General features: G+C 29.1%; 2 protein-coding genes across 2 annotated transcripts; both read left to right on the top strand.

Moving 5' to 3' along the window:
* The first annotated feature begins 306 nt into the window (after nt 1-306).
* On the top strand, nt 307-1,737 carry LOC136083063 (uncharacterized). Its single transcript, XM_065802471.1, has 2 exons — nt 307-698; nt 786-1,737. The coding sequence occupies exons 1-2, from the start codon at nt 307-309 to the stop codon at nt 1,735-1,737; spliced, it is 1,344 nt and encodes a 447-aa protein (XP_065658543.1).
* Nucleotides 1,738-11,770: 10,033 nt separating this feature from the next.
* On the top strand, nt 11,771-14,839 carry LOC136083652 (zinc finger MYM-type protein 1-like). Its single transcript, XM_065803178.1, has 4 exons — nt 11,771-11,972; nt 12,097-12,739; nt 12,815-14,531; nt 14,604-14,839. The coding sequence occupies exons 2-4, from the start codon at nt 12,112-12,114 to the stop codon at nt 14,737-14,739; spliced, it is 2,481 nt and encodes an 826-aa protein (XP_065659250.1). The 5' UTR covers nt 11,771-11,972; nt 12,097-12,111; the 3' UTR covers nt 14,740-14,839.
* Nucleotides 14,840-17,297: the final 2,458 nt, after the last annotated feature.

The following is a 17,297-nucleotide window of genomic DNA, read 5'->3' as shown; positions in this document are numbered from 1 at the left end:
TTTAAAGTAGTTTGATCGTTATTTATTCTAACTATAATATTTTTTTGAAGCATGTTATCCGAATTGTTTATTTTGAAAAACAGTTTTTTGCATGAATGTATTTTAGGATTATTAAAAAAGTATATTTTCTTGTTAAACTATTTGTTGTTGTTGTTGCTAAATCATAACTTTGTTAACTTTATAACAAAATTTACAGACTCTTATTTTTAAATTTAATTGCAATTTAATAAAATCATATTATAGTTTAATAAATTACTACATTGCAGTTTGCTTGTGTTGTTTATATTCACTTTTGTTTAAAGCATAATGCCTCGTAAATATAACAAGCATAGTGTTGGAAAACGTGCATACAACACTTCTAATACCATTCTTTTGAAAGAGTGTATGGGTGCAATTAATGAGGGTATGTCTATTTGTCAAGCCTCAAAAAGGTTTAGTATACCAAGAAGCACTATACATAATAAAATGAAGTCAAAGCATAAAAAATGCATTGGTGCACCAACCATATTTACTTATGATGAGGAGCAGTTATTTTCATCTAGAATCAAGGTCATGTGTAATTGGGGATTTCCATTAAATAAACTTGATGTTAAAATGTTAGTAGCTGGTTATTTAAAATCGCAAAATCGTACTGTAAAAATATTTAAAAACAATACTCCTGGTGATGATTGGGTCTCAAGTTTTATGAAACGTTCACAGTTAACCCATAGAATAGCATCAAATATTAAAAGAAAACGTGCAGCTATAATCAAAGAGCAATAAAAAATTTATTTTGACAATATTAGACTTGAGCTTGAAGGAGTTCCACCTTGTAACATTTGGAATTATGATGAAACAAATTTGCGTGATGACCCTGGAAATAAAAAAGTTGTTATGAAGCGTGGAACTAAGTACCCTGAGAGAATAATGAATAGCAGTAAAGCTTGTTTCTCTGTAATGTTTTGTGGAAATGGTGCTGGAGAAATTCTTCCACCATATACAGTTTTTAAAAGCACACATTTATACAATTTATGGATAAAACATGGTCCAAAAAATTCTCGCTATAATAGAACCCAATCTGGCTGGTTTGATGAAGTTACTTTTGAGGATTGGTTTTTTCGAACATTATTGCCATGCATTAAGAAACAAACAGGAAAAAAAGCATTAATAGGTGACAATCTCTCCTCCCATTTAAGTCATAAAGTTATTCATTCTTGTGAAAAATATAACATTAGATTCATATGCCTTCTGCCCAATTCAACCCATTTACTTCAACCTCTTGATGTTGCATTCTTTGCACCATTAAAAAAAGCCTGGAGAAGTATACTTCTGGGTTGGAAACTTACTTCTCGTGGTAAAAAATTTGCAACGTTACCAAAAGAAGATTTCTCTAAGTTGCTGAATGATTTAATGACATCTATTAATGAATGTTCGATAAAAAATTTAATCAGTGGATTTAGAGCTTGTGGTTTGGTGCCATTTAATCCTAATGTTGTGTATATCAAATTACCAAGTGAAAACGCCTTAAGTCCTCGTAAAGCTTTAGACCAGAGCCTTTTAGACATATTAAATGAGAAAAAAAATGAAGGTGGTGATAAGAAAGATGTTACACAAAGTAAAAATAAGAATAAAAAAAATATATCCAAAAAAAGACTTAAAATTGAACCAGGAAAATCTATTTCTGTAGAATACAATAGTGAAACAGAAACAGCATCTGAAGGTGAATCAGTCTCTATTGAATTTATGATAGATTACTGAAGAGATGCCTAAATTTTTCTTAAAAAAACAGAGTTTATGTTACAAATTGTTTGTTTATGTTACAAATTGTTTATGTTACAAATTGTCGCAATTTGTGTTACAAGTTGTGTTATACAAGTTTTGTTATAAATTGAAATAAGTTGTGTTACGAAGAGTTTATGTTACAAATTGTTTGTACTCTCTTATTTTTTGCTTTTTCTGACATTTAATAAAAAAATAATTAAAAAATAAATAAATTATTTTAGCTAATATGTTTCTTTAATACTGTTTATATTTATTTTTATTGTCCCTTTTTTAATTTCTTGACATATTTTAGGTATCCCTTTTTGAAATAAAAGCTACTGTAAGTTTAAATTACATTAAATGTGGTTAATAACACTTAATTTACATCCGGTGCTAAAAAAACAATTTATGACAAAGTTACCCCATTGGCGGGTAACATTGACCACCTCATTATTTCCATAAAATCTTGGATTTGGTGAATATAATGAATACGCCATTTTACTAATTAAATGATATTAGTAATGCACAACTTTTAGCATCAAAATAGTTTTGGGAAAATATTCCTTTTTTTCAAAAAGTTATCTTCTTTATCAAAATTGGTACAAAGTTACCCCGGTTTACGGTATTCGAAATAATTTTTTATAAGAATAAAAACAATTTCAAATAACTATTTGTAAATTTAAACACGCAATAAAATGTATTCTTTACTTATTAACATTCTCAGAACATTATTAGAACTGTGTGCACAGAATAAAGTGCTGTGAAAGTAATGTGTGCTTAGGTTTTTTAAAAACTAACGGCTGATACGGAAGTTATCGGACAAATCCTAATTTCATTATTTGAGCATAATAATTAGTTTTTGTGGTTTTATGCGTAGGCATAAACGTTCTATAAAATATAAACTTTATTATTTGAAACACAATTATATAAAATGAGGTTAAATGCAGCTGAACGAGAATCTTTTCGAAAGCGACTAAAAATGTTTATTTGTAAATAAACCTAATGAAAAAAAAAAAAAAATCGTATATATCATTTTGAAAAGGAAGGATTTGCTCGAAGTACAATATATCATAACCTAAAAAGACTTGAAACTGTTCAATCGTTTTCTGATAGAAAGCACCCTGGTTGTCCGACATCCTGGACTAGAGAAAAGAAAGCCGAATTAAGGAGACTTGTCAACAATCGAAAAGGGGTCAGTCAGAGAAATAGGTATTAAATTCGGTGTAAATCAATCGACAATTGGTCGTCAGTTAAAAAAAATGAATATTAATTATAGAAAACGTGAAAAGACTCCAAAATACACTATAGAACAACAAATAAAGGCAAAGACAAGAAGCAGGAAACTAGTTAACCAACTCTATAACACAAAATCGCTTCTAGTAATCGATGACGAAAAATACTTTTGTTTTGCAGGGGACAACATGCCTGGAAATTCTGGATACTACACAAACAACAATAAGACATGCCCAGAAAGTGTTCGTTTTATAGGAAAAGAGAAATTTCCACAAAAATTATTAATGTGAATAGCCATATCTGACCATGGTATGTCCGAGCCATTGTTTCGCATTTCCAAGGCTGTAGCGATCAATTCATCAATCTATATTAATGAATGTTTAGAAAAACGACTTCTTCCATTTATTCACAAGTATCATGGAGACTTTAGCTATTTATTTCGGCCAGATTTAGCAAGTTCTCATTATTCTAAAGATTCTCTAAATTGGATGGACCAATATGTCTATTACGTTGATAAAGAATCCAATCCCCCAAATGTGCCTCAAGCACGACCAATTGAAAATTTTTGGGGACATTTGGCACAGAAGGTTTACGAGGGAGATTGGCAAACTTCAAATGAGCAAGTTTTGATTGATCGCATTAAACTAAAACTACAAGAAATTGATTTAAACTTTTTACAGTCGCATATGAAAGGCGTTAGAGCAAAATTGAGATCAATTGCAGATGGTGGTGTTTTTTCATATAAAAATAATATATTTTTATTAAAAGATAAATGCTTTATTTAAAAAAAAAATAATAGTAGTTTGTTTTTTTATCTATAAATAAGTTATTGACGTTTTTACTTTGTCTGATAACTTCCGCATCACCCGTTATAGCTTAAAATTTTTAGGCTAAATATTTTAAAATTGAGATCTGGTTTTATTTTGTAACGGAATCAATTTTATCGGCTTTGTGAAATTGTTTTCAAAAATTTCTAGATACGTAGATATTTAACAGTTTATCGGGGGATAAACGACATTTTCGTAAATTTGCGAAAATTCGAATTGCTTTCCTGGCTAAAAATAAAGTCTGTTTTAGTTAACCTTAAACATTTAAGTACGATTTTTTTGTTTATATAATATTCCAAAAATGCGTAGATCTAATAAATATCGAAAATATATTCTTTTTGAATTTTTTTTTATAAAAAGTAACATCAAATTACTAAAACTTAGCCAAGTTCATCATTTGCCGCGTTTATTCAAAAATTAAAGAAATTTTTTAATTTAATTGTTAAATGTCATAAGATATAACATTTTATTGGCGTTTTTATTCTTGCTGTAAACAGCACAAAAGTATCTCAAATATTTCTCAAATATAAAAGTTATAAAAGTTTTAGTAACACCCCTAGAGTGAATATTTTCAAAAAAAAAACAAGAAGCCGTAAAGCTCGCTTGAAACAGCCGTGACCACTACAAACTCTGTGACGTAACTACATTTTATATATATATATATTTTTTTAATATTGTTATTTGGGTGCCCCAAGAAGACCTAACGGTCTTGTCACAGAGCACCGCGGAAGTGATTTAACTAGGAAGTTCAGCCTCCTTCCTTACAGTGACGCGAAATAACGTCCGAAGTTCGTTTCGAACCTGGATCTCTTGCTTATAAAGTAAGCGCTCTAACCACTGCGCCACAACATTTATCAACAGCTGATGTCTTTATTTTATATACGAAATATATATGCAATCCAAAATAATAACTTTAAACTGATTAGCCAAAACAAACACAATTTGCTCCTGCCATTTCAATATTTGTCCCAGAATATATGCAACTTTACTAGTAAAGTTGCTATAGTATACTATAGCGAAATACAATGTCTGCAATTTGATGCACTAGTATAGAGAGGAACTTAAGTGTTATAATAAAACAGCCCGTGTTTCCAGACTAGTAAAATACTATGACTATGCTTGCAGCCTTGTTGAAGGCGAAGATGTTGAAAAAAAAAAAAAAGATTGTCCATCCGACAAAATATGCGATTTTTTTCTCTCTATTTTAAACAGAATAGCAGGCCATGTATTTAAGTAGTTTATGAAAAAAGCAAAAAAAGTTGTTTTCTCTTTCTTAACTGGGTGTTTAAAGTCAAGTCTTCTTCGTAGGGTCGCCAGATGTCCGGTTTTTACGGAGGAGAATACAGCGCCAAACCTGTAAAAATAAATTTTTTTACTGTGTTTTCCTTCGTAAAAACCGGACATCTGGCAACCCTAATTCTTTGATAGCTACACTGGTAACGGAATAATTGAGAAAAACAAAAAATTATTTTTTGTTTAATTTAACAAAGAATAAACAAATGAACTTTTTTTGTTATACTTTTTATATATTCAAAAAAATATATGATGACGATTTATATGACGATTTATATGACGAAAATATATGACAACGAAGATTTTTCCAAAATGACAGTTGATATTAGAAAAAAGTTATATGCAGAAGTTAAAGAACGACGTCTAAAGGGAGAAAACCTTGCAGTGAGGTATGACAAAATTATTCATTTGAAAAACGCGGTAAATACTCGATCAATGTTCCAAAGTAAAAGTAATGCATTTTTTATTTATTTAACTTTGTAATTTTTTTATTTTCATGTCTTTATAAATGGCGGAAACAATTAATTTTAATTTTTTTAATACATTTTCTGGTGAAAACGTACGTCATTTTTTAAAGAACATTTATCCTGACGTAATCATTCTTGACAATTATTCCTTAAAAACTAACTATTTTAAAGTTCATGAGATTTCAAGTATTTTAAATAAATCACTACATTACATGTCATTACTAAATATAAATATTAGAAGCATGAGCAAAAACTTTGAAAATCTAAAATTAATGCTAAATAATATAAATTTTAAATTCAGTATAATCTGTCTTACAGAAACCTGGTGCCAAAGTGAAGATATGAGTAACTCTAATTTGCATTTAACAGATTATAAGTCTGTCTGTAAGAAAAAACGGTATTGGCGGAGGCATACGCATATTTATTTACCACTCGTTGACGTGTAAAAAAATAGATAGCCTAAGTGTGAATAACTCGAATTGTGAATCATTAACTATAGAGATAGTAAACTGAAAAGAAAAAATTCGTTTATAACAGCTTTATATCGACCACCCAATGGCAATTGCAATCCATTTGAAAACGACTTCGGGCGATTATTAATTCAAACTTCAAAGGAATATCTATACTTACTCGGAGACTTTAATTTAAACTTGATAAATTTAAACACTGATAATCACGTGAAGAGTTTTATAAATACTCTTTCTCAAATTCGCAATTATCACATGATTTTTATGTGAATGCAGGGCCGGCGCTAGAGTATTTGGCGCCCTAGGCGAATCTGACATACTGCATCTCCACCCCCTCCTCAACTTACTTTCACATTTGTATTTACAATCAGATGAATATATACATAATCATAAATAAACGTATATTCGTGTAACTTTATAATAAATTAATAAATAATTTCAAAACTTCACTTTTTGCGCTTTCGTTTTTGCAAATGTAGAAACAAGCTCCGTCAGTTCAGTGTTTCTAGAGTATCATGTCCACTTGACAGAGTAGCTAATCCAGCAAGTTTTTCTTGCTGCATACACGTTCTTGAAAATGTTTTTATTAGTTTGAGTTTTGAGAAGCTTTGCTCGCTGCTAGCCACGAAAACTGGAAGTGTCAAGAGGATTTATAAAGCTATAACAGTGTTGGGGACACAATCTCTTAAATTATTTTAATATAAAATTTAGTAAATATAGCAAAAATTTAGTAAATATAGCAAATATTTACTAAATTTTATATTTAAAAATAATCTAACAGATTGTGTTAGCTTATTCTTCTCTCCATATTGCAAAGCTTTCTCATAATTCAAGCAATGCTCCATAACATCTTTGCTAGTTACACTCTGTAAACTGTGAACATCATAGAGAAAACCAAACAACAAACTTATTGTTTACATAAGAGTAAATCTTTCTTCAACCAATTGTATTGCTGTGTCAACTAAAAGTTAATTTTGAATTTTTTTACTAACTTAAAACTAGAAATAGCGTTTGCAATAAACTGCTTAATCATAGTTTCAGTCATTCGTGGGTCCGAGTGGGTCAAATAAAGCTCAAAATTACACAAGTTTCCGTTATCAGCAGTGTTCAGTTTCTCATGTGTTCCACGAAAAGCAAGATTTTGTGTACCAAGAACTCTTACTAAAGCTACCCGCCGCTTCAAGGTTTGCTGCCAATACTGTTCTTCTTTTTTAACAAAACGCAAATGTTCGGCATTAACTGTTTCATTGTTTCGCAGTCGCAGCTCGAACTCTTCCCATGACTGAAAATTCACAAGATATTCACTGCTTTTCTCATTCCCTGACAGAATTGCGGAAATGTTTTTCCAATCATGTAAACCATTGGAAGAAAGAGATGACGCAGCTGTTGTGCTACTGGTAAACAGTTTGCAGCAGAAGCAATACAGAGTTATTACTTACAGAATACTGCAGCCAATGTCTGCGAACTTCATCTCCATTAACAAGCCGGCGGTTGTAATGGTTTTTTGAAAATATTCTTTGCATACTGTCTTTAGGAAAGTCAAACTGATCGACTTGTTTTGGTCCATGTTTAATCAAAAGTTGTCGCATTTCATCATCAAATACGATTCAAAAAGCTGGATCGTTATAGTTAGCATTGGACCAGAGAATTTATCGATTTTATGCGCTTCAGATTCTTTGTGTTACGTGTATTACATTATGTAATTCAAACTCTTCTGATTTATGAAGTTTTATGAAGCACAATTGATTGCAAAAAAGCAACAAATTTGTTAAACTATTTTCACTTTAGTCTTTAAATTAAGCTGAAATGCGCAATAAATTTGTTAGATTGATTTCAAGAATATCAAAGAGCAAATAATTCAGACATAAAAATATGTTCAAATATGTCGATAGAAAATATGTGGGACATATTTTATGTCAGCAGAAAATAACTCAGACATAAAATTGTGTCAAAATATGTCGATAGAAATTATGTTGGACATATTTTATGTTAGCTGAAAATATATCTCAGACATATTTGACAGATAACAAAAGTAAATTAGACAGTTAATAAAAGTAAATTAGAACCTCTTCATCGCCAACAGAAACATGCTGCACGTCTTATTAATTTTAAAGACCGTTTTTCACATGCTATGCCTCTTTTTATTGAAATGAATATTTTAAATATATTTCAACTAAATATTTTTAATGTACTGTGTTTTATGTTTAAATGTAAAACTCGTACAGCTCCGGTTTCTTTTCACAATTTATATTCCTTAAAAGAAAAAAATTAATGTAATTTACGAAATGATAATTTCCTTCTTCAACCAGTTTTCAGAACCAATTTAGGCAAGTTTTGTATTTCTTTTCGAGGGGCGTTTCTATGGAACAATATATATTTGAAACATTTTGATTTTTATCAAGACTGAAACTTTTTCGCATTTAAAAGGAAATTAAAAAATATTATTCTCTCAATTGAAAACATACTTATATATTTTTAAATTTAGTTATTTTGATTTATTTATGTTTTTACGAATTCATATATAAAAAATATTTGTTTGACTATATACTTGTATATTTAAATTTTGTTTTATTAATTTTATTTTTGTGAATCATGTTATTTTAATTTATACATTTTATACCTATCAAGTCTTTTATTTTAAGTATTTATATAAAACGTAGATTTTTACTTGTAACTTTCGTTTTATATACTTTATTTGACTGTCTTATTTATTTTATACACATTACAAATTTGTTTTGAACACGTAACGATGGTAAGCGGCTCTTGATGACGAGATCATCTAATCTTCTGCAAGTCTCCGCGTTCTTATTTTATATGCAACAAAATTTGTAATTTTTTATTTATAGGCATTTTTCTTTCATTTTATTGTAATAGTTATTGTGAAGAAATAAAAAACAAAAAAAAAGTAACAAAAAAAAAAATAATAATAACAACCCTGAAAGAATATTTAATTAAAATTCTTACTTTTTATTTCTGAATTAACACGCCAGTAAAAACAAATTTTGACAATAAAGTTAAACGTGCTAAAATTTTCTATAAATGAGTAAGGAAAACTTTGCACTGTATTAATTACTACAAAATTTCATTCTGCATAAAAAGTATTAAAAAAAAATCACGTTAAATAAAACAAAAGTATCAAAGTTTCTTCTATTGTTTTATTTGACACGATTTTTATTTTATTTGACGATTTTATTTTACTTTTTCAAATCTCCTAAATTTAATCTAAAAGAAACTTAAAAAAGATTTTGGCAATGTTTTTGATATATTTATTTTTTATGTAGCTAGTTTTAGTGCCTCTCTCTCTCTCATATATAAATATAAATATATATATATATAAATATATTTATATATATATATATAGATATATATAGAGATATAGATAGATATAGATATATAGAGAGAGAGAGAGAGAGAGAGAGAGAGAGAGAGAGAGAGAGAGAGAGAGAATGAGAGAGAGAGAGAGAGAGAGTGTGTGTGTGTGAGTGAATGAGAGACTTTTTTGATATGGTAGCCCAACAAGCTTTATTGATATTTTTCATATATCTACTTTGTATTGTTGAGAAGTTGAGAAGATTGAAACCTCTAAAAATATTAGGATCAAATAAAGGTATTGGATGTGAAAAAATCATGAACGGCTTTATAATTTCGATAATACACCGTTCATTTTACCATTATGTTATTTTATCATACTTTACATTTTTTCAAGATTTGAACAAATTTTAATGAAGTCATTTTTGTCTTTATTTCTTTTAAATCGTAAGACTTTAATCATAATCGAAAATCATGATTATCGGAAAGCTTTAAACATGGTTAAAATGATTACAAAGTTCTTCAACCACAATTGGAAATTGTTTTTATTGCTTAATCCTTGTAAAAGAAACCTTTTTTAGTGATATTTTGTTAATAAAAACATTTATTCGAAGATTTCAAATAACATGACTTGTAGGATCATACTAACATTTGATAAATTGCTGAAGAGCTTGTTTTTATGTTATCTTACCATTTGATTCAAAGAATTCAAACAATTCTCACAACAAAAATGCTGAAACATTGTCAAGCACCCAAATTTCTCTGCATAATATGATAAATAATGTAAAGCAGTGGGGTGCGACTCAGCAAAATTTGCATTAAATTCTTGTAATTGCTAATGCAAAGGCTTCTGGGATGTGTAGTACAGCCAGATTGTAAACATAAACAACAAAATATTATTAAAAAAATTACAGTTTTTACTTTGTAATAGCATGATTGAATCAATTTTAATTTATTTTTCTTTTCATTTACTTTAAATTGTTTAAATATAGTATAGAATATTGATCAATGTCTGCCGGATTTTACGCAGCTGTTAATTTTCAGCATAAACGATATATATATATATATATATATATATATATATATATATATATATATATATATATATATATATATAGTTCTATAGTTTGTTGGTTTTAGGAAGAGCGGAAGGAAAAAAGTGATTCTTACGCCAACACATACGTCACTTTTAATTACTTTTGACTTTCGTCCAACATTTCCGTGTTGGACGAAAGTAAAAACCATTAATTTAATTACAAATTAATCGTTTTTTAAAAAAACCACAAAAACGCAAATTTAATTGACCAGAATGTTTTTAAAAACATTCTGAATGTTTTTATAACATTTTGAATGTTTTTAACAATATAAACAATGTTTTTATTTTTATTTTTTTTAATAAAATGTTTTTATTTTTATTTTTTTTAATAAAATGTTTTTATTTTTATTTTTTTTACTGTAAATCATGCGCGGAGTGTTGCTACATCGACTATCTTATAGCCTGACTCGCAAGGGAGTGCTGCTACATCGACTGACAAATAGCCTGACTCGCAAGGGAGTGCTGCTACATCGACTGACAAATAGCCTGACTCGCAAGGGAGTGCTGCTACATCGACTGACAAATAGCCTGACCCGCAAGGGAGTGCTGCTACATCGACTAAGGGTTTGGTTGGGGCAGGCAGTCTATCATTATTAAAAAAAAAAAATTCCGGTCTTGCATTTCAATTTTTACTTTTTGTCAACAAAATATCGAAAAAACTTTCGGACAACATCTAAGGGTTCTATATATATATATATATATATATATATACAGTGCCGTGGCAAAGGCCCCCCAAACCCCCCATTTGGGGGGGGGCCCACGAGATATAAGGGGCCCGTTTTTTAAAAAATGATAAAATTTTTTATGGCATTTTATTATTTTAACAGATAATTATCAATTATATTCAAACTATAAAATAAAATAAATGCTACTAAGACAATTTTAATGTGAAAAAAAACAACTGATGAGAATGGACATCCTTGTTTAGTTTCTGTATCTATATAGTAGCTTAACTCTAAAATTTTTACTCATACTTTTATGAAAAACACGGAATTTTTTAATCTTGACATGTTTCGTAGTTAACATACTACATTTTCAAAAGATTAAATAACAATTTAAAACTCTGGATATAAATATAAAATCAAAATTTGAAGACATTACAGAGAAATATTAACCGACAAATAGAATTGTTACAAACCAATAAAAATTATAATACAAATTATGATATCATAAATAGCATGCAAAAAATTATGTAAATAAAACAAACTAGATTGACAAATTTATATTATAATGAACAGTTTATTTAAAGATGAGTTTTCCTATTTCACATGGAGTTTTCACACCGGGATATTTCCCGGTGGGCCGTCAGCAATACAACATTTTAAAATTTTATAATATTTTAAAAAGTATTTTCTTTAATTTTTTTAATAACTTTCTAGAATAGTAATAAAAAATTGTGAGTTGAAATACGATTTGAAATATTGATTTCTGCGTGTCAGTTGCTTCATTTGACTGTATGATGTGTGTGTAGTTGGTTAAACCGAAACGCAATCGTCATTATTCAAAATTCGTAGTGAGCGTGGCTGAATCAGCTGAGCCGGTAAGTTTATTATTTTTAGGAGACATTATTATTTTTCATTTAATTTATTTGTATAAATTAAATAGGTATAGTACTATAGTAGGACCTAAAAGTAAATTTTATAAACTATCTGTTCTATTTTTAGGTATTAATTATTGGAATGAAGAAAGTGAAAAGTGGTGCAGCTAAGAGAAGAGAAGCAGCTGCAGCCAGGGAAGTAATAACTAAGTACCCCAAACTTACACAATTTTTGAAACCAGCAGTTCAAGCTGATGGTGAATCAGTAGCAATAACAGAAACCAATAATGATGTTACAGCCAATGCAGAAAATGATTCTGTTTCTTGTTTTGGTTTGTCTGCTGAAGGAGACTCTAATATGGCAATCTGTGAGTGTATACCAACTGCCACAACACTGCCACTTCTTTTTCTCAGTGATGATCCTTCTGATTGGCCAGAAAATGTTTCTGATGCACAGAGGTGTGACATTGTTGAACGTGGTGTAAAGCAAATTGAGATAGATTTTCCACACAATCAAGAAAGACGACGATTTTCAGTGACTTATTATAAACGACAGATGAAGAATGGAGAAACTATTGTACGGTCATGGCTTGTGTATTCTATGAAAAGTAATAAAGTTTTTTGCTTCTGTTGCAAACTTTTTGGTATATCAGATTCACCATTCCGACAAGGGATGAACACATGGGAAGGTTTATCCAAAAAACTGAATGATCATGAAACAGGAAGTACACATCTCAGGTGCTTTGAACAGTGGATGACATTACGAAAAGGTAAACTGTTTTAAAAAAAATTTTGTCATTAAATATAATAAATATTTATATATTTTACCAAATTCAACATTGCAGGCATAATGAATCAAACAACCATTGATGAGCATCAATACAAGTTGCTTCAAAAAGAGCGAAAATTTTGGAGAGCAGTATTGGAACGATTACTAGACATCACTCTATTTCTTTCTGCGAGGAATCTTGGATTCCGTGGTTCACAAGAGGTCATTGGTTCCAAGAACAATGGAAACTTTCTTGGGTTGTTTGAATTGATGGCGAAGTATGATAGTGTGCTCGATGAACTTTTACGTCGGATTCAGAAGAAAGAAACTAATGAACATTATTTGAGCAATGATACCCAGAATGAGTTGATTGAATTGTTAGCCAAGGAGATTGAAGCCGAAAACCTTTCCAAAGTAAAGAAAGCGAAATATTTTTCCATTATTTTGGATTGTACGCCAGACGTTTCACATAAAGAACAAATGAGCATAATCCTACGATCAGTAGTTTGCATTCCTGGGACAGGTATCAACATTTCTGAAAATTTCTTTGGATATCTCAAGGTAGATGATACCACTGGAAAAGGGCTTTTGGATGCCTTTCTAGATCAGACAAAAAAGTGGGAATTAAATATTCTTGACTGTCGAGGCCAATCCTATGATAACGGTGCTAACATGAAAGGAAAGGCAAAGGGTGTTCAAGCTAGGCTTCTTCAAATGAATCCCAAAGCTCTATATGTTCCGTGTGCAAACCATTCACTTAATCTAGTCATTGTTGACGGTGCAAAGTCATCCAACAGTGCAATTACTTTTTTCGGAGTTCTTTCAAGATTGTATACACTCTTTTCATCATCTCCTGCTCGATGGCATATTTTAAAGTCATGTATACCCATTTCTGTCAAGCCTCAATCCGATACCAGATGGGAAAGTAGAATAAACTGTGTGAAACCTCTTCGCTATCACCTGAAAGAGATATTAGAGGCATTAGAAAAATTGGAAGTGTATGCTCTAGAGAAGAGAGATGGCGCAACAGCTACAGAAGTATGTTCGCTGATGGAATATATGATGACATGGCCATTCATATTGTCAATCGTTATTTGGTATGACGTTTTATACCAAATTAACAAATCAAGTAAGCTTCTGCAGTCCTCTACAACTTCCCTTGATGTCTTGGATAGTGAAATAAAGGCCACATATACATTTCTTCAGCAATATCGTGAAACTGGATTTTCAGACGCACACATGAAAGCATCAGAAATCGCAGAAGTGTTGGACATTGCAAAAATTTTTCCAGAAGTGCGTTCCCGACAAAAAAAGATGATTCATTCATACGAGTGTGCCGATGAAGCTCACACCATCCAATTAGAACAGAAGTTTAAAGTTGATTTCTTTTTACCACTCCTTGATATGTCAATGGGATCAGTAAAGGAGCGTTTTGAACAAGTCAGTAGTATCACAGAGCTCTATGACTTCCTATACCGTTCTGAGAATCTTATTCAAATCTGTAAAGAAAATTCTTTGTCTTTATATTGCAAAAATTTGCAAGCAAAGCTTGGCGATATAGATTCGGATGATCTGGAAATGGAATTAAAACGATTTGTCATAGTGGTACAGGAGAAAGAAAGTACTCACATGAAATCTGCACATGATTTTCTTAATTACATTTATAAAGAAGAGCTGCAAGAAACTTATCCAAATCTTGCCATTGTGTTACGCATAATCCTTACCTCACCAGTAACTGTCGCAAGTGCTGAACGTAGCTTCAGCAAGCTAAAATTGATTAAGACTTTTCATAGGTCAGTATATTTAATCTTGCTACTTTATACATAATAGATGTAGCTCTATGCATTTCTTTTCACTTTTTATAGGTCAACAATGGTTGATGACCGCTTGTCTTCTCTGGCGATGCTGTCAATTGAGAACGATGTGGCAAGAAAATTAAATTATGAGGAGATAATCAACAAATTTGCAAGTATGAAAGTTCGCCACAAGTCATTTCTGTGACAATTGTGAATATGTGATTTATTACAGGTTTTGAAGTATTACCAATATAATATAACAAACATTATTCTGATAATTATCCGTACATATACGTTTGTCTATACTTATATGTCTTATTTTTGATGTTTTTAGCCTTTAGAAAAAATGTGACGCATATATATCCTGTAATGTGATGCCACAAAATTAGGGCCCAAAAAAATGATTTGGGGGGGGCCCAAATGTACCACGCCACGGCACTGTATATATATATATATATATATACATATATATACATATATATAAATATATATATATATATATATATATATATATATATATATATATATATATATATATATATATATATTTAAATTAGTAAAAACACTTATCTATCTTTTATTTTCAACAAAATGTTTCACCATCGGTAGGTTCATCAGTAAGACTCTTCCAGATAAACCTACTGATAGTGAAACATTATGTTGAAGATAAACAATAGATATGTGTTTTTACTAATTTTTTATTGCTCTGTTCTTTAAGAACATTGAGTACTCTATTTGTAGAATACACTGACATAATTTATATATATATATATATATATATATATATATATATATATATATATATATATATATATATATATATATATATATATATATATATATATATATATATATATATATATATACAGTGCCGTAACTTGGCAGGTGCAACAGGTGCACTTGCACAGGGCCCGTAGATTAGGCGGCCGTGAAATGGAACTTTAAACTGACGAAAAATTATTTGTTCTATTAATAAATACTTCTATTAATTTTTTTTTTAATTTTTTAAAATTTTTTTTTCCTATTAAGTAGCACTGTACTGTATTTCAATACAGTGCTACTTAATTCTATACTGCAATTTAAAATTTCTATATTCATTTCCAATTCCAAATTGTAATATTTTGGCGCGAATTCAATCAACGATATCTGGTGGGCAATAGAATAAAACGTATTGTGTGTGTAGTAATGTGGTGAATTTAAAAAATGTGTGAAGCAATTTTCATTTTTAATCAAAGCAACATAAAAAAACTTATTGTCATTATTAATGACATATTATTAACGACACATTATTACAATTTATAATTTATTTCTCACTCTTCCAGTTACTACTGCGTCGTGTGAGAGAAGTTTTAGTAAATTGAAATTGATTAAAAATTATTTAAGATCTACTATAGGACAAGAAAGATTATCTAATCTTTCAATTATATATATTGAATATAACATTGTTAAAGATATTAATTATGACGACGTTATAAATGAATTTGCGCAAATGAAAGCGAGAAAAGTGCAATTTTAATAAAGAAATTTTTAATCAAATCAAATCAAATCAAATCAAATTTATTCTGAATAAAGATCTTACATCAAGGATATTTACAAATAGTAATGATACTAATCTCAAGTAAACACCTATCAAATAAAATTATAAGAAATAGTGATAATAAAAAGAAAAGTAAAGTCAGATAAAAGGTGATAATTGTAAGAAAAGGAAAAAATAATAGAGACTGTAAAAGTTATATAACGATGTTAACCACAAAATAATACCAAGAACAATAATATAAATAACTATAAATTAAAGTAATATCAGTAATAATAACAGATTAATAATAATATTAGTAATAATATAAAAATAAATTTAATAATAACAGATATTATAATAATAAAAGGTAAATACAAACTAAATTGATATTAATAATAATAAAATATGAATGACAGTAGTAATTATTAGGAATATATTTATATAATGATATAAAACAATAATAATAAGAAACAACACTAGTATTTAACAAAATTTAACAATAATAATAGTAATAATAAAAATAAAAGTTATTGTTACAAAAAATGTATAACATATATAAATATAAATATATGTATATGCATACGCACACATGAATACATATATAAATACATACACATACACTCACACATTTATATATATATATATATATATACATATATACATATACATATATATATATATATATATATATATATATATATATATATATATATATATATATATATATATATATATATATATATACATATATACACACACATATGAAGAGCACAATGGAAAAAACAGCAGAGGCACATTTTTCACATTTTGAGAAATCCTAAATTAAAGGTTTGAAACCTTTTTATTACAAATTATGTGAGAAACTGTCAATTCTTTTTTAATTTTTAAGGGAAGGTCATCCATTTAAGCATCAAATTTTAACAAATAAATATTCTGAAAATCATGTTAGCTCATGGAAAATTTTGTTTTTTCAAAATGTGTTCAAATTGGACTCTGCTGTTTTTTCCGTTGATTAGGACTTTGCCTGTTTTTCTATTGTAACACATAAAAAATAACTATATAAAACCATTAAATTTTAAAAATTTTTTATTTTAAACAAATAAAAAAATAAAAAATGCATGAACATTCACTGGTCTTGACCCTCATCTTCAACTTTATCGTCATACGGCAGAGCATCATAGAATGCCTCATTGGTGGTAAATTTTTTGAGGACTTGGAGGTCTTTGTACTTTGCAGCTGATATAGCC

Source organism: Hydra vulgaris, chromosome 08 (assembly GCF_038396675.1).
Source record: "Hydra vulgaris chromosome 08, alternate assembly HydraT2T_AEP".
Lineage (NCBI taxonomy): Eukaryota > Metazoa > Cnidaria > Hydrozoa > Anthoathecata > Hydridae > Hydra > Hydra vulgaris.
Note: the sequence above shows the minus strand (reverse complement) of the source record. Positions and strands in the feature narration are given on the sequence as shown.

Bases quoted from the DNA above. Each gene is read 5' to 3' on its own strand.
- LOC136083063 (XM_065802471.1), top strand. From the start codon at position 307: ATGCCTCGTAAATATAACAAGCATAGTGTTGGAAAACGTGCATACAAC. The intron at 699-785 runs GTTAACCCATAG...TGACAATATTAG, and splicing joins AGTTTTATGAAACGTTCACA to ACTTGAGCTTGAAGGAGTTC.
- LOC136083652 (XM_065803178.1), top strand. From the start codon at position 12,112: ATGAAGAAAGTGAAAAGTGGTGCAGCTAAGAGAAGAGAAGCAGCTGCA. The intron at 12,740-12,814 runs GTAAACTGTTTT...TCAACATTGCAG, and splicing joins GTGGATGACATTACGAAAAG to GCATAATGAATCAAACAACC. The intron at 14,532-14,603 runs GTCAGTATATTT...CACTTTTTATAG, and splicing joins TTGATTAAGACTTTTCATAG to GTCAACAATGGTTGATGACC.